We start from the raw sequence: 21,862 nt of genomic DNA on the forward strand, positions 1-21,862 counted from the left end.
GGTGCAGCGTCCGCATTACTGCAGCCGCAGCCCCAATCCGTCTGTCGATCTCCGGCTCTCTTCTCCCATCACTCGATGCTGGAGCCACAGCTGCAAAAAAGCTGCTGGTCATGATATGGTTTGGTTATCTGGTGAGAGGGAAACATGAAGATGAAACCAGGAGATGTCCTTACTGGATCATCAGAGCTGAACAGGTGATGGAGAAACAGGTTTACCTTTTAGGTGACATGAATGAGTTGAAGGGAAGTTATGAACTGTTTCTGAGAGACAAATAACCCCAGGATCCTTTTTTAGGTAGCTGACAGCTGGTAACTGTGCAGGGGCGGATCTAGCAAAGTGTTGCCAGGGGGCCAGGTAGGGCATTAACAGGGAAAGGGGGGGACAAAGAAATACTTTTCTTTCTTATTCTCATTTAAAATGTCTGGCTTTTAATAAATAATTATCTGAATCTTACAACAAACGATTGATAGATTAATGCATATATACCATCAGAACAGTGTGCATCACTGTCACAACAGTGTTTGTTTTCATTCAAAGGCTTTATGATTTTTCCTATAATGGTGGTCTCTAGTCAAAATGCCCGGGCCAATTTTCTGTCCCAGTCCAGCTCTGTATGCAGCTCATGTGCAGTCTGGTGTTACCTACATCTTCCTATTCAGAAGGCAGAATTTCCGAGTTCTGAGTACAATCGAGAGCACCACGACTGCAGTTTTTGTGTTGGATGTAAAAGGCGCACATGACGCTGTGACGTAGGCTAGAATCATGGCAGCAGTCAATGACGGTCCAGGCGTGGGATTTCTCTCGTGGAAATATGCACATTATCTTTTCCTTTCTATTGGTAGGTGGCACAGTGCACTTGTGGCAAGTAAGCAAGCTAGAAGACTGGCAAAGTTATGGAAGCAACACATTAACAAGAGAATTCTGAGTAAAACCAAAGTTACTTTCCCTAGTAACTAGTTACTTTGAAAGTAACGAATAACTTGAAGTAACTGAGTTATTTTTGAGAGAAGTAACTAGTAATGTAACTAAGTTACTATTTTAAAGTAACTTACCCAACACTGGTCATATTTGGTTCATGTCCTGGGATTCATCTATTCTTGGGATAGATGACAGTGTGAAGGAATTCCCAAACCTGGGTGCATGGGTAACTTGCATTAAAAAAAACAAACAACAACAACTTTGAAGCAGCCATCAACAGACCTTAGACTGCTAGACAGTAGGGCTGCCACAAACGATTATTTTGATAGTCGACTAGTCACCGATTATTTTTGCGATTAGTCGACTAATCAGATCATCATCCATTGAATGTAAAAGTACAGCTTATTGCACCAGATAATTATATAACTATCATTAGCTTACAGCTTTAAGTGTTTAAGGTCTGTGCTAACTAAAAATAAAGACAAGATGATAGTTTATTGAATTTTAATTAAATGTGCAGATTGTTTCGGTGGAGTTTAATAAACTCAGCCGATTTACTCAGGAACAAATAAAATACTGAAAAAAGCCAAACAATAACATTTTTAAGTTATCTAAGTGACTTATATATGTTTAACCTGAGTAGGGCGGTGGGTTTGAAAACGATCTGCCGGGAGTCCGGTGCTCTCATGGCCCCCGGCTAGCTATCGAGCTAGTGGGTAACAGACGTCTCCGAAAACGTCGGAGCGCTTTTGAAAATATGTGGTGTCTTGATAAACTGAGCAGATATTTGAGGTTTACAAAGCTACATTCTCGCCTGAAAATATGTTAAATGTTTATTTTGTGACCCAGAAAGAATAATAAGAGTAACATTAAAACTAACTAGCTGCCGCCATTGTTGGAAACTGAGCTGGGCTGCGCTATGAATTCTGGGACAAAGCTTCTTCTTCTTCTTCTTCTTCTTCTTCGGGGTTTAACGGCAGCTGGCATCCTTGTACATGCAGTGCTGCCATCTTCTGTTTCAGTCCGTTATTACACTCTTAAATCCTACTACTTATTCCTGCGTCTTTTGGGATCTTACAAAGCTTCAAACGACGCGTCGACTATTAAATCAGTCGTCGACGATTTTGATAGTCGACGTAATCGTGACTAGTCGATTAATCGTGGCAGCCCTACTAGACAGAAATCCAGTTGCTGGCCTATGAGTTCTGCAAGGGCTGAGCCATGCATCCTAAAATTTTTAAACAAAAGAAAAGAAAAGGCAAAGGTCAGTAAAGTAAGATGTAAACATACACGGCAGACCCAGTGGCATTTTGATACTGTTTATTAATACTTAGCCGGTTGCTGTTTACAACGCACACAGAGCTGCAGCTCTCCCGCTGCCCGCTCAACATTACCACAACAACCACAACCACAGGACCCAGTACAATATTTAATTCGGCGGGGCGTGATTGCGGATGCTGTGCAGGTGCGTCCGGGGCCTTGAGTGCCAAAATGAATTAATTATTAATCATTAAATGATTAAATGTGTAATTAATTATACAAATTGGAATAATCAGTTAAACAAATATGTTATTATTTAATGGTCATTCATTTAATTTAAAATGTTTAATTATTGTTGTTGGATTTGTATTGTTGATTATCATTTATGCTTAGAAATATCTACTTATATATGCTTAGAGTTTTATAATTAGTTGTAGATTGATAGAGGTTTGATGCTTAGTAGTCTGCAGAGACATTGTGTGCATTCCAGAGTGCTCTGGGAGCATGGGAGAGGTCGTACCTTGTCTTATTGTTTTATGGTAGGATAAATGTATCTATATCTGTTTTAGTCTAAGTGCCTTTTGTTTAGATGAACTGCTGGACTTCCAGACCAGCAGGTTTAGGGAAGTCATTTATGGGGTCACACTCTGACCCCACACACACACACACACTTACAAAACCACAGGCAAGGTACTCTTTGTGTGTATGTAGACGTCATATGTTAATGAACCTATGTATATTCATGTAACCTCCATAAAAGAGCAGTGTTACGGGGGAGCGCACGAGAGCAACTGGGGTCAAGCGAAGGAACGGCGCTTGTCCGGTTCTCTCCCGTGCACGAGAAACATGAAGAACTTTGCCTACTCGTGTCTTGCTTTGCTGTGTAATTACATTGTCTTCAACGTTCCAGTGCATAGGGTTAAGCTACAAACCTATCAATTGTATTTAATTCCATTTGTAATTAATTAATGATACATTTAATTTTTTATACTGTGGTGGACCACCAGGTGTCTCCAGTGTGAGGGGAAGTGAGAGGGTTAGGTTTTGGTGCCTTGAGTGTTTAGTTGTGATAAGCCGAGATTAAAGTTGGAGTGAAATACTGGGATCTCTCGTGTTGTGCTTACAAACCTCCACAATACATTTAATTAATTATTGATTTATTTCCAATTTTAATAAACTATTGAAACATTTAATCAATAATTTAATGATGTATTTAATTAATTCACATTGGCACTCCTGGCCCAGCTGCTGTGTTCATGAATTGGATTTTATTTCAATCTAACCCATCAAAGTCAGCGTGCAGGGTTAACGGTGATCAAGTCAAAACCATTACTTTTTACAGATAGCCAGTCTTTTAGTATGGAATGCCAGGACTGCCATAATGAATTAATTAAATACACCATTAAATAATTAATTAAGTGTGGCAATAATTAATTAAAATTGGAAATAATTAATTAAAATTGGAAATAATTAATTAAAAATGTTTTTGACACATTTAATTAATTAATTATTAACACATTTAACTAATTATTTAATGGTGTATTTAATTAATTCATTTTGGTACAGTTGACTCCTTCAGGTCTCACCATGAAAAATTTTTATCAACCTCACCCATCAAACCCAGGGGGCGGGGTTAACACTGATCGAGTCAAAACCATTGCTTTGGCCTGGTGGCCATTGTTTTTAGCACACAACAACTGGCATGTGGAAACTAACAGAACTGAACTTTGAAAAACCCTGTGTGGAGATACAGAAATTATTTTATTGGTGCCATATAATCTGCATCATTATAACTGCATTAATAACATTCTTTACAGCATTATTCCATTTAGTAATGGAATAATCCTGTGACACTAAGTCTACTCTTAGTGTTCTTTCAAATATAATATACTTAAAGGTCTCTATCATTCATGGGGTGACTTTTTTACTGACTGTTAATAAATACCATATTATGTGGGAAATAAATAAATGTGAGATTAATAAACTGACAATATCAATTTCCATATAAACACATTGCAACTTCCTCATTGCCTTATGTAAAAATTATCTTCCCTTTAGAGTATATAATGAACAATCAACAATGTTTCACAGTGTTTTATTTTTTATAGTTATTCTATAAATGGAATTAGTGAGGCAGATTTTTTTAATATGAGATAAAAACAATAAAGATGTGTAACATGAAGTCAGACTGCCAGGACATTCATGTAATTCTCGCAATTATTTTATAATATAGGTGCATCACAATATAGGTGCAAGGCTTCAGTTGGCTGTACATTAACCACTGTTGCCTGCAGATGTCACCCATGAGTGTAATTAATGAAGGTTAATGAACCAGTTTTTGACACAGTGGTTCAAAGAGGTTCAGAGCTTCATGAAACCTCTGTTTGCCATCACTAGGCGCAAGAACCTAAACCAAATTCCAAAATGGGGGTGTGTCACGGAGGAGCGCCACACCACAACTGCACTCTGGGGGCTTTTATAGATCATTGGCACAATGGCAGCAGGGCTTGCCACTTCCATGATGGCAACAAGTCACACCAGTTCTCCGACCCTATATACTAGATTTGCCACACCAACAGGCTGGCAAATCTAGTTTGTAGGCAAAAACATAAAATGCAAGACTTGACTAATAAGCTAAATAACAAGAGCCACTGGAGAGTAACATAATATATAAAAAATACTGACAACCTAAAGGTCCAAAGGACACGATGAATAAAACCAAAACAATAATTATTCAAAAAGTTATGAGCCCCAGAATTTCAAAACAAGTGCCAGGTACTGTGATATTTATTAGCAGAATGGAGAAGTGTTACTTCTGCTGGTGGGTGGAAATCCCACAGTGGAAATATTATTATTATTATTATTATTATCATTTCTAAGAGTGTAATAATTGTAATTGGAATGAAAAGAAAAGAAAAGAAAAGCAGAAACACTGATGAGTTTTTTAAAAATTGTGTTTTCAGAAGATTTACTGAATTAAAAGTAAGAACAGAACAATATAAGAGCCTGATACAATGTTTTAATGTGTAATAAAATGTAATATATGTTATATCAGCACCTCATTATAAGTTAGACTACAATAAATGCGTTGATTTACATTCCACCACTGGGTTTCCTGTTTTTTATCTTAATATTCTTTGAAAGTAAGCAAATATAAAGAACAACAAACAGGATGTTATTCAGTATCATGTCTTTGTAAAAGATTTATATTTATTCAGGTGTTTTGTACATCCAGTTTTTAATAAGAAGTGAAGCGATCCACAAAACATCAATAAATGATCAATCCTCCAGCAAATGCCAGTCTGATTCTTCTGGTTTCCTGTAATCTACTGGATGCAGCTACTTCCTTTTTTGTTCCTTAAAAACTCTACATGGATAACTTGAGTCCAAGATCAATTAACGTTTGGGACCCTGGAGGAGGGATAAGCAGAATGTGCAGAAATTTCTACAAATAAGCTGCACTTATTTCATTTTTCAGCTTAACAAATCATTTTGAAGGTCAGATGTAGTTAAATTATACGCATAAACATGTTTAATATGATTCAAATAAATCTGAATTTAGCTTTTAGACTTGATAAAAGAGTTTAGTTTAGTTTTATGGTACTGTATACACTACCAGTCAGAGGTCAGGTGTACTAGACTGACTTTTACACAACACAACTGATGGTCCCAGCTCCAGGAGGCAAGAAAATTCACAAATGAACCCTGACAAGGTACACATGTGAAGTGAAAACCATTTCAGGTGACTACATCATGAAACTTATTGAGAGAAAGTCCAGGGTTTTCAGTGCTGTCAACAAAGGAAAGAGTGGCTATTGTCAAGAATTTAAAATATAAAACGTGTTTAGAGTTATTTATCAAGTTTTTTTTTTTTGCTACAAAATTCCATATATCTTGCTTTATATATTTTTGTAGAAAGTAGTAAAAATATATAAAAACCATTAAAGGTTTGTCCAAACCTTTGACTGTCATGTCAACAGTCACTAGAGCAGGGGTAGACAACTCCAGGCCTCGAGGGCAGGTGTCCTGCAGGTTTTAGATGTGTCCTTGATCCAACACAGCTGATTTAAATGGCTAAATTATGTACTTAACATATCGTGAAGTTCTCCAGAGGCTGGTAATGAACTCATCACTTTATTCAGGTGTGTTGACCCAGGGTGACATCTAAAACCTGCAGGCTCAGGTAGAACAGAAAAACACTACAACCAGTCCATTGACCAGTGACTTGAACCCAATTCTGCTCAATATTACTTTGATCTCTTTTAGAGCTTCATGGTGCGATCCTCCACAACAGTTGTAGTTTCTCATGTTGCCCTTTGGAAACATTTATTACCCAGCCTGTACTATAATATGACTAAACTATTTCCTATAAGTTTATTTAAATTACAGAGTTGGTCCCAGACTAGTGGTTCTTTAATCCGAAGGGCAAATGCCAGGAGACTCAACACCTTTGTAGATCATCGTGGCAGTGACAGGGAGAGATACATTGGTCATGTGTCAACAGAAGCAGTGCCAGATATATGATGCATTTAATCCAACCCGTTGCTGACCCCGCTGCTGTTGAGTCCATCAAAACTGCATTATGCTTTCTATTAAGGACTTGATTGTGCAATACAGTTCAACAGAGTTCCAAACCTCTGCATGTTTTCTGTTTAAGAGGAAATGTTGAGCTGGAGCCAGTCTGCTCTGCGAAACCGTCAGAGGGATGTTAGCTATCCCAATAGCTGGCCGATGGGTGTTCTGGGTGGTTTCTCACAGTCTCTGTGTCTTCCTTTGGCTTTTATCTTTCTAAAGAAATAAGAGGAGTAAATGTTCATTGATCTTGGCCGGTGGTCAGCCTGGTTCTAGCAGGGGGTAGGAGGAGCAGTGATGTGAATGTTGCTGCTGCTGCTGTAAGTTTTTGCTTCTTTCGATTTGTTTATTGTTTTATTAATGAGAATTAAAAACATAAATGTAAATATTTGATCATATTTGATCATAAATGAAAGCAATGAATAAAGGTTATTACGTGACATTTACTTAATTAGAAGAAAAACACAAAGAATCTTTTAATAAACATGATATACCTAGATTTTTTTTTAATAAATGTGTTAAATACAGACTCAGGTGAAGGTGAACACAAACTGTAGTTGTTTTCTTTCCTTATTGTAAACTATAATTAATTTTTTTTATATATTATATTTGTATTTTCTTTACACCAGAAGAAAATTAGCTGAAATTCTAGTAGTCTCATTGGACGCTAAAAGACTCTTTGAGTCTTTTTTTTACATCCTCTTTTGTGAAACAACACCGAATATCAGCAGCTTCTGTATTATACTGTTTGGCAAAGTCTCTGTTGTACTTCGCCATCACATATTTCCAGTAGTCTGATGCCTTAAAGCTCTCATCTGGAGGGATTTTCCAGTCTGGGTAAATTTCCTTGTATCTCTTGTAAGGGTGCCATTCATAGTTTGTATCACTGCAGCGAAAACACTGGTCACTGATCACAAGAGAAGAGCATATGTCAGTGATCAGTTTTTGTGTATTTGGCCAGAATATAGCCCATATGGTTTTCACTGCCCTATGCATAGCCAAGAAAACTGTCCTTATGAACTGGAAAAATAAAAATAATCTGAATTCTAACCAATATAGAAATTATCTATTAGATTACATTAGTCTTGATACAGCCTCTGCCACCACATCAGATCAATTGCTCTGGGCTCCTTTGATCAGCTCCATCACCTAGTGGGGGTGGGGGGTCATAGTTTGGTCCCGCCTTCACTGTTGTGATTGGTGTGGGGGTAGGGACAGGCTTAGGGCGTCGGGGGGTTCCCCGGAGGCATCTTTCTTGGGGGGCTCAACCCGGGGTAGCGGTCATGTCCAATTAGGGGCTCTGTTGGCTCTCAGGTGACGGATACCTCGTGGCTGCGTGCAGCGGGGCTAGGGGAGGGTCTGTGCTGACGGACGTGGGTTACTGACCTGGTAGCCTGGCTGCCCCTGGGTTGGTCCGGGATGGGCGTGAGGCTCTGGGGGCGCTCCGTCTCTGCAATGGCGTGTCCAGCGGGGTGGCCTGGGGGGGCACAGGCCACCCCCCCAACCAGACTGGCCACCCCAGGTGCCACCCCAAAGGTAAAACAATAAAATTCAATCAAATATCAAATGTCCGATTATGTTTTCACGGTGAAGCTCAGATATCCGAGTGTAAGTGAATGCAGCATCGGCTTCTGCGCTATGTGCATCACGTTAGCAGGAGAGCCAAGCACGAAAGACGGCACTGCAGGAAACAATTTTTCGGTGAAAGAAAATGAGGACAGAATAAATGTCCCGGTAAGTAATATTAAGTTTGTTGAGTTTAGTAAACTTGGGTGAAATTAGAATCCGAAGGAAAAAATAACACTTAAAGAATTATTGCAGCCGTCGAATATTTCAGACAGTATGCTACTGAGGGCAGCTAACATAAGAGTTATGAGTTATAAGATATAATCTAAGTCGTAACATTGCTGTATGGAGCTGCAGATTTGGTTGCAGGTTAACATAGCTGGACTGGCCATCGGGCTTATTTGACTTATTTTTTATTTTTTTTGTAATGGCATGAACAATGAGAGGTGGTGGATTGGCCAGATGCAGGTCGATGTGTAAAAATAACTCAGTTGTTTGGTGGTGGCTATGGCGGGGCTTCCACAGAGGCCAGCAGGTGGATGAGGGAAGGGGAGGCAGGAGGAGAGCCCCGAGGCAGCCACCAGTCCGAGTGTAAGGTGAACTGAACTTCAGGTAAGAAGTTATGACCTGCAGTCTATCTGGGTAAGATATAAACTAAGTTTAGGTGGAGTTTATTTTCGTTGTGCTGACTTTTTGCCGTCAGTTGCAATAACTCGTACTGCGTTCTAGCCAGCTTGATGGAGTTTTTAGGTGGGTGGGTTCTATGATGTTACTGATAGTGAACTTTATTTTATTCATAAGGTTAGTTAGTAGAGTTGCCAACGGCTCCTTAAAAAAATGGAATGGTCCCTCATTCAGAGAAAATATTACACGTTTCGTATTGAGCTGAGTTGTCCCGAACTTTAGCTAGAATGGAAAAAGACACAAAGCTGGATTTATTCTGTCGTTACGCTGCACAGCTGCCTCTTCTTCTCTCATTCTCTCCCCTCCCTCTCCTGTTGCTACTTCAATCATGAAACTGATCAATGATCAGCTGATCGGCTTTTCTCTCTCATTTATTTATCGCCCAGTTTAGGACTTTTTTCATGTCTTCATTGATTTTGATGAGCGACATAAAGGCACCTCGAGTACATCGACCACTGCTGACTGCAAACTGCACTCCAAACATGGTGTTAAGGAGAGTGGACTTTCCTGTGCCCTGAACTCCAAGAACTGTGACTACCAGGATCTTTCTGTTTGGAGACACCAAGTCACTGAGCTGAGAGAGAACATCACTCAACCATCTTAGAGGGATGTTGGATGCATCTCCATCTACAAGCTCAAGAGGAAATCCATCAAGCAACAACTCTGCACACAGTTTGGGCAGATGCTGCAGCTGTTGATGTGCTGGATTTGTTTGTGAAAGGGACAGTGAAGCTTCATAGATCTGACCCATTTCACGGAAGAAGTGTTCAGTCCCCAGTGAGCTGTTGGAAATTTGTCTATCAATTTCTTTGATCTCCTCTTTGTTCTCAGAGTTCTTACATTTTTCTTTATATTTCTCCCGAAGTTCAGACAGTCTTACACGAGACATGTTGTCCAGGTTCGTTCGCATCCATTTCAGGAAATAAAACCTCTCTGTTCCTGGGCTTGATATTGCATTAATGAAACATGTCATAACTGTTGACATGTCATAAAAGTTTTGTTTTTTTCGTAGTTCTTTTTTCCTTTTCTGAAGTTCGCTTTTGTAATCTTCTATATTTTCAGACCTGATATGTTGAAGTCGACATTCTTCTTTCTCTAAGCAGGTCAGTTCTTTCCATATTTCACCTTGTCGTTGAAGCTGATCTTCTTTGTATTTATGGATGTCTTGAATTTCAGCAGTGATGGCTTCTGCATTTGTCTTTGCAGTCTGACACTCTGGAGAGTCTTCATCAACCAGGATTCCCAGTTCGTGGGCAATGTCTGCCATCTGCTCTATTGTCATCTTCATCTTTGAGTTCCTAACTACATCTCTGACTGTTTCCCTCAGACTTTTCACAAAGTCTACATCATTTCTTTGTTTTGTCTTAATAATGATGTTGGTTTTGGTCAAGCCCAACGTCAGCACTAGGTTTTCCAAAGCATCTGTACTGTTGTGCTTGCTCTCATAGTTACCCACTAAGAAGATCTGTGCCTTGTGCTGTTGGTTGGTAAGTAGACTGAATTCAGATTCAGAGCCTAAATGGTCAAAGAACACAAAAACTGCTGCAGATCTCTGACACAGAAAGGAGTATTGTGTTTGAAAGCTTGCAATGTCTCCACAAAGGTTGGCTACAGCCACTGGTTGACTGAAAGTATCAATGTTTGCTTTTCCACAAGGAAGATACCAAGTAATTTCAGTCAGTCCATTGGATATTCTTCTTGGACTGTCACCACACTCCATGTTGCGGTGAACATAGGTGTCATGGTAGTGCTGAGAATTGCTCAGAAGTTTATTGAGAATCTCTGACTTGGACGAGGAGCACTCACCCAGTCTGACAAAAGAGATCATTGGAAGTTCAGAGAGAACGATTCTGTCTTCAATGAAGCCCTTGGACTCTGACAGAGACTGAGGTCTGTACTTTTTAACAATGTCTCTCATGGCCCACAGCATGAGTGTGCACTGATTGGTGTCACAATTTGGAAGCAGCAGAGGAACAGAGAACTGACACATGGACATTTTGAATGCGATTTCCTGCTGCAGAAAACCATCAGAACACAGAAAGAGAGCAGTGATTATGTCAGGAGGGTTCACCTTGTCATCTGTGTTTGTACTGTTAAATAGATTTTCAAAGAATAACTTTGCATTCCCTGATGTATTGTCACTGCATGAATGACAAACTGAGGTATATGTCACATTCCTTGCTATCACATTAACCATCAAGAGTTTCCTTAGAAAATATCAAGGAAGGTCTGATTTCTGATTCCCGGGTTCATCAATAAGAGTCTTCTCATCAATCTCAAGTATTTTTCTGAGCGATATCTTTTTTCTGTAGTACTGCTCCAAGCCCAGATCTTCCAGTAACCTCGCCAGCTGTGTCTCTGTGGATAAAAAGATGGTTGTTATTTCTGGAAAAACAACCAAGTCAGCTACACTGGGATTGGTTTTATGTACTTTTTTTCTATTATATTTGAACACTCAAAGCGCTTTATACAACATGCCTCGTCAACACATATTTATACAAGCAGTGTTTTCTATACCTAAATGCATTCTGTCAAATCTTCACACTCTAATGAACAAAACAGAGAGCAACTTGGGTTTTATATTATGGGTTTAATATACTCTTTAAACCGTCAATCAAGTACTTTGAGTACAGTGAGCTTCACTTTTTCAAAGGCAAAAAGGGCATTCATTCTCAAAGAGTGTGTCTAATCATACATTTCAGTTTCACAGTTGCTACAATGAACAAACCCAGTTAAAACTTAACTAACTACTCTATCTACTGTCTACTCAGGTTTTACTGAATACACAGGTCAACAATTTTTTTTGTTTTTGTAATTATCAGAAACCACAACACACTTTTCTAAACCAGTTTTCATGCAGATTTCAGATATGCTTTCAGATTTTTCAGTCACGTCAACTTTTTCAAAAATGAGTAATATTAATTTGCAATGGATAGGGATGGGTATCGAAAACCGGTTCTTGTTGAGAACCGGTTCCCACTGTTTCAATTCCTTGGAATCGTTTGCCACTTTTAAAAACGATTCCCTTATCGATTCCAGTCGCCCCGAATGACGTCATCACGTTGAGTAGCGTCTTTTACCCAGTAGGAAACACGGCGCCTGAGCGGCGCAAACGCTCAAAAGTTTGGTTACACTTTATGAGAAAGGATGACAACAGGGCAACGTGCAATACTTGCAAAGTAGAGATTTCATCAAAGGGAGGAAACACTACGAATATGCAAAAGCATTTGCTCAAAAAACACGCGATTGCTTTCAACGAATGTCGTGTTTTTGATCCGCTCCGGACTAGCGAAGCTCAACCCAGCAGCAGCGGTAGCGTTTCCACGTCCTCTCCCGTTAATACTGCAGGTAACTAATCAATTAGCATTGCATATTATGTTAGCGCGATTTACCTTATTACAAAACCTGCTATTACTGTGCGTTGCATTTAGATAACCATGATGAGAGAGACAGAGTCTGGCTGGCTCAGATGCTGGCAGTTCTCGCTGCAGTCTACCGGTAGCGTCTCCTTTCAGGCCAGGATAGACGAATGTCACCCAGCAGTGTCTAAGTTTGTGGTCAAAGGCTTGCACCCATTTGCCACAGCAGATGCCCCCGATTTCACTTTGGTAAGTGAATGTGTTTCATTGTAGGCAGGACATTACTGGATATTCTTGTGTAATTGCTACAGAATAATTTATGTTAAACTTTGTTATTGCTACAGGAGAATATTAATTTTATTATTTTACATATACGTTTTTTTTCCTGGGGACCCTGTGACACCCCATTGAAGAGCCGTAGGCTGTGGATCTCTTAAGATCTCACTGTTGGGTTTGTAAGGCCATGTTACTCCTAAATTTCTATCTTGTTCAAAGAGAAGATATAAAACAAAGTTCTAAGCTAATCGAACTTAGTGTTCTCCTTTTTAAAAAAAAAAGAATCGATAAGAGAATCGATAAGGAATCGAATCGTTAAACAGAATCGAAAATGGAATCGGAATCGTTAAAATCTTATCAATACCCATCCCTAGCAATGGATTTGTGTGTGTTAGGCGCACACTGACGCACACTGTGGCATAGATATAATGATCACTGTCAGTCAACTACCTCTGTGATTTGTTTGTGTATATTGCGTTCGGATTGTCACAATACAGCATCCAGCAATAGTCAGCCATCATGCACTCATTCTGCTCCATTAACTGAATGTCCTGATGAAAACGCTCTCCCTCTTCATGACTCACCATGCCGAGATTTCTGGAAAGAACTTGAGGTGAGTGTTGGAAGTGTATGTTCAATTACATGCAACAGCCCAGTTTCTGGTAGGACTCAAGCAGATGCTGAACTCCTTTATTGTATGCAGGAGACTTGTGGATGCCCAGAAAGTTTTCACAGAGCCACTACAAATTTGGCTGTTGGGAGAGTTTGTTTGAAGCCTTGATCCTGCAAAACAGACTTGTGGACCTATAAATATCCCTTCCTACATTTTTGCAGTGCTTATGTCTGACCAAGAAGCAGAAACTTGACACTGGTTTTTCATGGCTCATAGGCATCTTGTGGCTGTCAGTTAGGCTTGACATAATGTTCTGCAGTAGATCAGCTGTCCCACAGCCAAAGGAATCTGCAGAATTTGGTAAATCCTCCTTCCATTCCCACCAATATACCAATCACCTTCAGATAACAACAGATGTTCCACTGATGAGTTTTATACGCAACTGACTCAAGCAGTGTCTTCATGTAGTCATAGGACTTCTTTAGATGAACAGAATGGCATTTGGGACACTTGGTTTGGCTTTTCCACAAGCTTCTTTGTGAAGAATCAATAAAGAGATGACATTGAGCTAGAAAACGCTCTTGTGACAAACTGCTGGAGAGTCCGTCGATGTCATGACAATAGCACAGTGAGCCGTGAGCAGTGAAGAACGCTGTCAAGTTATCACTTTGACTTCTGTAGTGAGTTACAGCAACACCCTTGGCCAGCAAATGCTTCTGCTTAAGCCTCAAAGCAGGAAGTTCGGCTTTGTCTTTCATCAGATTTTGATCACAAACAACTATCAGCTCTGCTTGTGTCAAAGTCTCTTGTTTGTAAATCTTGGTTGTAAATCTACATCGGGGACCTAATCAGGATCTGATGACCCTGGACTTTAACCAGATGCACCTTGTTCCTCTTCACCTTCTACAGAAGCTACTCCATCATGTGGTGGTACAGGAACAAGCAATGAGTCATTATGAAGAACAGGCCTTATTGCAGAATCCAGGCTGCAATATACAATTTTGTTCTTATTTTTGGCTGAGAATCCTGTTGTATTCACACGGCAAAAATGGCAATCAATGAGATGATTCCTGCCACACCACCAGGATTGCAGATGGCATTGCTGCCATTCAGTGATTTAGCCAATCACGCAATCCATTGGAACAACTGTTGCAGATGACATGTGGAGCCCAAGATTTATCCTGGTCCCCCAGCGGACAGCCAAAGTACAATTTGTGTATCTTCTTGTATGTCTGTGATAATTGGGCAATGTTGTGCTGTCATTGTGAATCAATCACACACATAACAGAATCTGTCTGGATGATTAATTTTTAGGCATGTTAACAACTGAAATCAATCACAATTAATGCCGTCTGTAAAATAAAAGACAGGGAGCTGTTGGTAAATCTGGTAATACGCTTAGGCTAATTATACCAACTATCATGCAATATATAACTAGCTTCATCACTAACCTGCACATGCCAGGGAAAACTAAACACAGATGTAAAATCAGCATGAAAAACACCACAAACGGACACAAATTTATCTGTGATGATTTTGAACTGTTGACCTGTGTTATCAGCTTGGTTGGGTGCTGGTCAAACCCAAACACAAGGAGGTGCACATGTTCAGTGATATTATTTGTGAATAGCCTGTTGACCTTTCATACACTGCACAACATGTGTTTACATGCAAAATCACCATCAGATATTTATGATGTATTTTTGATGTATTGGCCAATTTTCACCATGCACATGTTGATCACTCATATTCTAAATCAACAGGTTTGTGCTAATATACAGCCTGAATACAGCCACACCTCCATTTCTCTGTACAGGGAAATACATTTACCTCGAGGTGAAGTTAAAAGATTGGTTACTGAGCTATAAGCAAGACGCCTGTACTTTAAGGCTGTCAGGGTTCCTGGGTCGGTGACCCAGTGTTTTCAGTTTTGTTCATGTTCAGTAGGGCTGCCACGATTAGTCGACTAGTCACGATTACGTTGACTATCAAAATCGTCGACGACTGATTTAATAGTCGACGCGTCGTTTGAAGCTTTGTAAGATCACAAAAGACGCAGGAATGAGTAGTAGGATTTAAGAGTGTAATAACGGACTGAAACAGATGATGGCAGCACTGCATGTACAAGGATGTCAGCTGCCGTTAAACCCCGAAGAAGAAGAAGTAGCTCTGTCCCAGAATTCATAGCGCAGCCCAGCTTAGTTTCCAACAATGGCGGCAGCTACTTAGTTTTAATATTACTCTTATTATTCTTTCTGGGTCACAAAATAAACGTTTAACATATTTTCAGGCGAGAATGTAGCTGTGTAAACCTCAAATATCTGCTCAGTTTATCAAGACACCACATATTTTCAAAAGCGCTCCGACGTTTTCGGAGACGTCTGTTACCCACTAGCTCGATAGCTAGCCACTAGACTCCCGGCAAATCGTTTTCAAACCCACCGCTGTCTTTCGCTACTCAGGTTAAACATATATAAGTCACTTAGATAACTTAAAACTGTTATTGTTTGGCTTTTTTTGTATTTTATTTGTTCCTGAGTAAATCGGTTTGGCTGAGATTAAATTTATAGTTTTTACACAGCTGAATAAACGTCAAGCAGACAGCTGATTATCAGAAGTGTGAGATGCTGGAGAATATACTCCGGTGTCCTGTTATATTTTAGATAGCAAGGAGTTTATTAAACTTCACCGAAACAATCTGCAAATTTAATAAACTATCATCTTGTCTTTCTTTATTTTTAGTTAGCACATACCTTAAACACTTAAAGCTGTAAGCTAATGATAGTTATATAAGAGCAGATGCTGCTGGTGCAATAAGCTGTACGTTTTATGTCCAATGGATGATGATCTGATTAGTCGACTAATCGCAAAAATAATCGGTGACTAGTCGACTATCAAAATAATCGTTTGTGGCAGCCCTAATGTTCAGTTTATTTTGCCACTTCCATGTGCTCACTTCCTGCTTTTCCTGTGTCAGCTCGTCTTGTGTCATTAGCCAGATTATGTTCAGCTGTGTACTCACCTGTCTCTCATTATCATCCTCATCAGTCTGTGTATTTAAGCCCTCTGTTTCTACTCGTTAACTGTCGTGTCATTGATGTTATGTTGTCCTTCCCGTGTGTTCCCTCAGTTCAATCAGCCGTTCGGTTGTCCAGCCAGTCAGTGTCCATTCACCCTCTGTTCACCCACTCCCTATAATAAACCTTCACCTACCTGCCAGTCCTGCGTTTGGGTTCCTTCTTCCTCGCCTCCACACAACGCCTGACAGAATGACACGACCCGTGCCACGAAGACACGATTGGAACCCAGCGGACTCGGACCTCTACGAGCGGCAGGAGGTAGCGCTCTCCTTGTGGGCGGAAAAGCTCAAGGAGAGACAGCGGCTCTTCGCGGAGCAAGAGCACATCTTCGAGGGCACTCGCTTGGCTCTGGGCGGGCCTCGGAGACGCCGTGTTCCCCCACCTGCTGCCTCACCTGTACCGGAGCATTTGCCGCAGAGAGTGGACGTTTCACGCTGCGCTTCGGCCACTCCCTCTCTCGCCACTCCGCTCCTCGCTCACACACCAGCCTCCTCATTCGCCGGACCTCCACCATCACCACGGCACAACGGCTACGCCTCCCACCTCGGCTCAACGGAGGTTACCGCGCCAGAGGCTCTGCTGTTTACCCTGGCCGCTTCCTCTTCCCGGAGAAAGCGGCGCACACGCCGCCATAAAACGGACTACTTTCAGCCACTCCCGATGGTGAGCTCCAGTGACTGTTTTTCGCACTCACCATCTGATTATTCACTTAAAACGCACAATAGACTCACTTCTGATTCATGGGGAGTCTCCCTCCTAGACGAGGACGTGGACTGGGAAGAGTTTTTCTGCTCTGCTCCAAAGACTGTAAATAGTGGTGGCAGAAAAACCAGAACAATCCCCAATAAACCTGCCAGTAACACACACACCGTCACTATTTCCACACCCGTTACTCAGCCATTTCCCACCAGCACGACGGCCCAGATTCGGCCTTCCCCTTCAGCCGTTTCACCTCCTCTGATGGCTAGGGCCCAGTCTACACCCACACCAGTGCCAGCTCCCAGGAGGAGGGCAGCTGCGACCCAGTCTACCTCCACACCCGCTTCTGTTTCTCAGGTGGGGGTGACTGGTGTCCAGCCACCTCCCGTGCCTGTCCCAGCACCCAGGCTGAGGGCAGCCCGAATCCAATCTGACCATCCCAGAGGCCCAGCCGAGGCTCTCCAGCCAGTGCCCTCATGCTCCGGAGGCTCGGAAGAGCTAGCCCGCTTACTCACCAGCCCACCACTTCATCCACCACCTGATCCAGCCTTTCACGCACTAGCTTTATCCCTGGTTAGGCTGGCTGAAGTGTCCCCTGCTCAGGCACCAGCCTTACTAGCCCAGGCTGTAGCATTATCTCCCTCATTAGCTCAGTCTATAAGCTCAGCCATCAAAACATTTATAGCATTCAGGTCTCTTGTATTGAATACTTTTATTTTTTTTTATAATATTGTTGTTATTATTTTATGACAGGATTATGATAAAGAGCTAGTGATGGGATTTCCGGCTCTTTTTAGAGAACCGGCTCTTTCGGTTCGGCTCACTAAAAAGAGCCGGCTCTTTCGGCTCCGAACCGGCTCTTTAGGTTGTTTTGTTGCTTTAATTAATTTATTATTAACAATAATATAAAATTATGCACAAAAGGAATTACTAATGTAAAAAAAAAGTGGTTTTATTTGTATATGTTTATATATAAATATATGCGTTGGCCCCTAGAGACAAAACACGTACAAACTCCAAAACACATTTCTAGCATGAACTGAACTTCCAAAACAGAGCTACTAGATCACTTAAATTACACAATTGAAAGCATGAAAGCATATGTGTATTGTTTGTGTATTTATACACAAGCATTCATATATAGTCAAATAATTAAAAAAAAAAAAAAGTTAATTTACCTGTTATTACCACACACCAAATCTGGTCGTTGGTACTTGCTGGCTTGTGTAGCCACTAGGTAACAAAAGCTCAACACTGCCCCTAGCATCCTGGAGCACTCCTGTTGTCTTTTGTATGTGTTTTGAGTTTTTACGTGCTTCAGAGTTTTTATGTGTTGTTACGTGTTTTGGAGTTTGTACGTGTTTTGGAGTTTGTACATGCTTCAGAGTTTGTACGTGATTTGAAGTTTGTATGTGCTTTGTCTGTAGGGGCCACCGTAAATATACTTTTATTTACTCCACATAAAATGTTATAAATAAATCATATAATACAAAAATCAACTATTCACATTTCAACTTTTAACTATTTAAATTTTCAGCTTTTTCCTTTTACAAATTTAAAGTGACACAACACAAAACACTGCAAACTACAACACAATTAAATATAAATTAAAATATGAAAACAAAAAGAACATGCATATTCTCTGTCATATGGACCTGCATGAATAAACTTTCTGAATCCTTTATCATCCGCAATTGAAAATAGTGATTACTATACCTTTCTAATGTGGTGTTGTTGTTCCTGGCTCTTTCTCTCTCTCTCCCTCCTGCTCTGTTCCTGTGTTACTGAGTGTAACTACCGCCCCTCCCCCCTCTGCCCAGCGTAAAGCACAAGGCTCGCATGCGGAGTGAAGCGTAAAAAAAGTGCCAGAGAGAGGGTGAGAAAAAAAAACAAAAAAATAAGGCTCGCGATAAGGAGCCGGCTCGCGTCGTTCACGTCAAAGACCGGGCTCTAAGAGCCATTTCGTTCACGACCGACCCATCACTATAAAGAGCAGCTCCACATTGAATTTTATTCAAGATGACCTGCTGATGGGGAAGAAAAGTAATTAAAGTGATTTTGGTTTTTGGTGCCAGACAGGCTGGTCTGAATATTTCATAAACTGCTGATCGGTCTTGATTTCTGCTGTGACATTTAGATGTTAGGGTCAGAACTTAGCACAAAATGACATGGAAGCCTAGATCCATCCTGCCTTGTATCAACAGTTCATGCTGCTGTTGCTGATGTACTTTATATCACTGAGGACCATCTGAGCAGCTATTTAAATGCCGTTGCCTGTCTGAGTGTTGCTGCTGACCATCTCCACCCCTTTATGAACACAGTGCACCCACCTTCAGACAGATGTATCTAGCAGGATGAAGTTCCATGTCCCAAAGTTTAAATCATCTCAAACTGGTATAATGAACATTAAAAGGAGTTCACTGAACTTAAATGGCCTCCACAGCCACCAGATCTCAAAAGAAGAGTGTCTGTAAAAGTCTGCAGCAACTGTGTGATGCTTTGCTATTTTACTCATTACCCATCATGACTCATTAGACTGCTGGGGTAATGTTACTAATTATTTTATGTTTAAGATTTAGTAATTTGCAGCTGTGGGTGGACAGTGTCTGCAGACTCACATGAAAAGTTAGAGACTGGAAACAAAAAGATCAAGAGAGGAAAAGGTTCTTTACGTCTTCACTGACGAGAGACGTCTGAGAGACTCTTACAGTTATTATTACTTGATTTGATTCCTAAAAATATGAATTGTTAGGTACCTTCTGCCCTACCTGAATGTAGCTTATAATAAAAAGCACTTAGATTGCTCAGTGTCATGGATCGCTGCGTGGCAGGCGGGAGGAGGACCCAATCGCAAGATTCACAAACACGGGGATGAACTCAAAAGCAGCTTTATTGCTGACAGGCAGAACATAGGAAATACAGAACTCAACTAAACTGGGAATCAATAAACTAACACTCGTAGGGAGACACAGGAAAATCCACACAGCAATGAGGGAGAACGCGACGCCGAACAGAGGGAGACGCAGACAGAAATACACAGGGTTAACGAGGAAAGTGGGAACACACGGGGAACACAGCTGACACAGATAACCATAACAAGACAGGGCGGGGTGAACATAACACTGACGGGAGACGGGCAGAGTCAAACAGGAAGTACAGAGGTTCAGACAGGAGGAGAGAGAGCACGGGGAAAACACAGACATAACGGGCTGGGGAAACATGGAACAACCACAAAGGGAGACGAGGGCTCATAAATACACAGAGGGCACACAGGGGGGAGAGAGAGCACGGGGAGAACTTAGACATAACGGGCAGGGGAAACATGGAATAAAACATAAGGAGAGACGGGGGCTCACAGATACACAGACAACAGGGCAACTCAGGAAACATGGCCTAAATAGGGAACAAAATACAAACATACAAGAAAACTAAGAATACTGGGCCAACATGGCCCAGGACCATGACAGTACCCGCCCCACAAGGGCTGGCTCCCGACAGCCAAAACCCGAGAACCAAGACAAAAACAGAAAACAACCCACCCAGGGCGGGAGGCGGGGGACCAGGACGGAGGGACCAGAACAGGAAACAAAAACGAACAACAGAAAACACAGGAGCACAAGACCATAGTTCAAATAAAGTTCACGGGGCCGACCCAGAGCCCACCGGCACAAAAGTCCACGGGTCACACGGTCGGGGGGCCGACCAGGCGGGTGGCACAGGTGACAGAGCTGGTCCGGAGGCCGGCCGCGCGGAAGGCAGCGACGAAGGAGACGACGGAGCAGTTCAGGGGGCCGACCGCGCGGAAGGCAGCGGCGGCTCTCCAGTGTCAGGTGTACCGGCCGAGGCCCGGTGGGCACAGGACCAGTCGAGGCTGGACCAGACGAGGCAGGAGCAGATGGTGGCGTGGCAGCCACAGGCGACGGAGCCGGACCAGGCAAAGGCGAAGCGGGGGCCGGACCAGGCGTCGCTGAAGCAGATGCAGATGCGGGGGCCGGACCAGGCGTCGCTGAAGCAGATGCAGATGCGGGGGCCGGACCAGGCGTCGCTGCTGAGGCTGATGCAGAGGCCGAAGCTGGACCAGGCGTGGCGGAGGCTGGACCAGACGAGGACGAAGTCTCGGATGAGGCTTGCCCAGACGAGGACGAAGACTCGGACGCTGCTGGTAGAGCGGGTGGCTGAACGGGCCCCTCGGACCCTCCAGCGGAGACGGGTGGCTGAACGGGCCCCTCGGACCCTTTAGCGGAGACAGGGAGGTGCTGGCAGGGCTCACTGGAACCCCCAGCGGACGAGGTAGATGGCGGCGCAGGAGCCGCGGAGTGCTGGATGAGCTCATCCGAGCTTCCAGCAGGAGCTGATGCAGAGCCAGAGAGAATTGGGACCCCTGGCTCAACGTTAAGCTGGCTAGAAAACTGCACTGCTACGGGGAGCTGGGCCAAAGGTTCAGGTGCTACCTGAGCTGCTGGACACACGGGGACCTGAGCTGCTGGACACATGGGGACCTGAGCTGCTGGACACACGGGGACCTGAGCTGCTAATGGTGCTGAAGTAGATGGCTGCATGGGAGACTGAACTGATGGGGAAGCTGATGCCTGAGCTAAGAACTGGGCTAATGACTGAACAAAAGACTGCAATACGTGTTGAAGTGGCTGTTGTGGTGATGGCAGTTGTGACAGTGGCTGAACTAAGTCTTCTGAGCCTTCTGAACACGAAGAATATGGCTGGACGGACACCCTTGAGCTTGCAGTGGACACAGAAACTGGTGCAGGCATCTGCGAGACACGAGCCGCTCCCACCCGAGGAGTAGGTATGGGTGCTAGAATGAACGGCGCCTCTGC

The 21,862-nt window shown here is 42.3% G+C and overlaps 2 protein-coding genes across 2 annotated transcripts in view; one reads left to right on the forward strand and one right to left on the reverse strand.

The window, feature by feature from the left end:
• LOC113018538 (uncharacterized) overlaps positions 1-21,862 on the forward strand; it is a 68,073-nt gene that overhangs the window by 35,842 nt on the left and 10,369 nt on the right. The window lies entirely within an intron of this gene.
• On the reverse strand, positions 9,368-11,332 carry LOC145423084 (up-regulator of cell proliferation-like). Its single transcript, XM_080295213.1, has one exon. It carries the CDS (start codon positions 11,195-11,197, stop codon positions 9,368-9,370), a length of 1,830 nt encoding a protein of 609 aa, XP_080151339.1. The 5' UTR covers positions 11,198-11,332.

This window comes from Astatotilapia calliptera, chromosome 3 (assembly GCF_964374335.1).
Source record: "Astatotilapia calliptera chromosome 3, fAstCal68.1, whole genome shotgun sequence".
NCBI lineage: Eukaryota > Metazoa > Chordata > Actinopteri > Cichliformes > Cichlidae > Astatotilapia > Astatotilapia calliptera.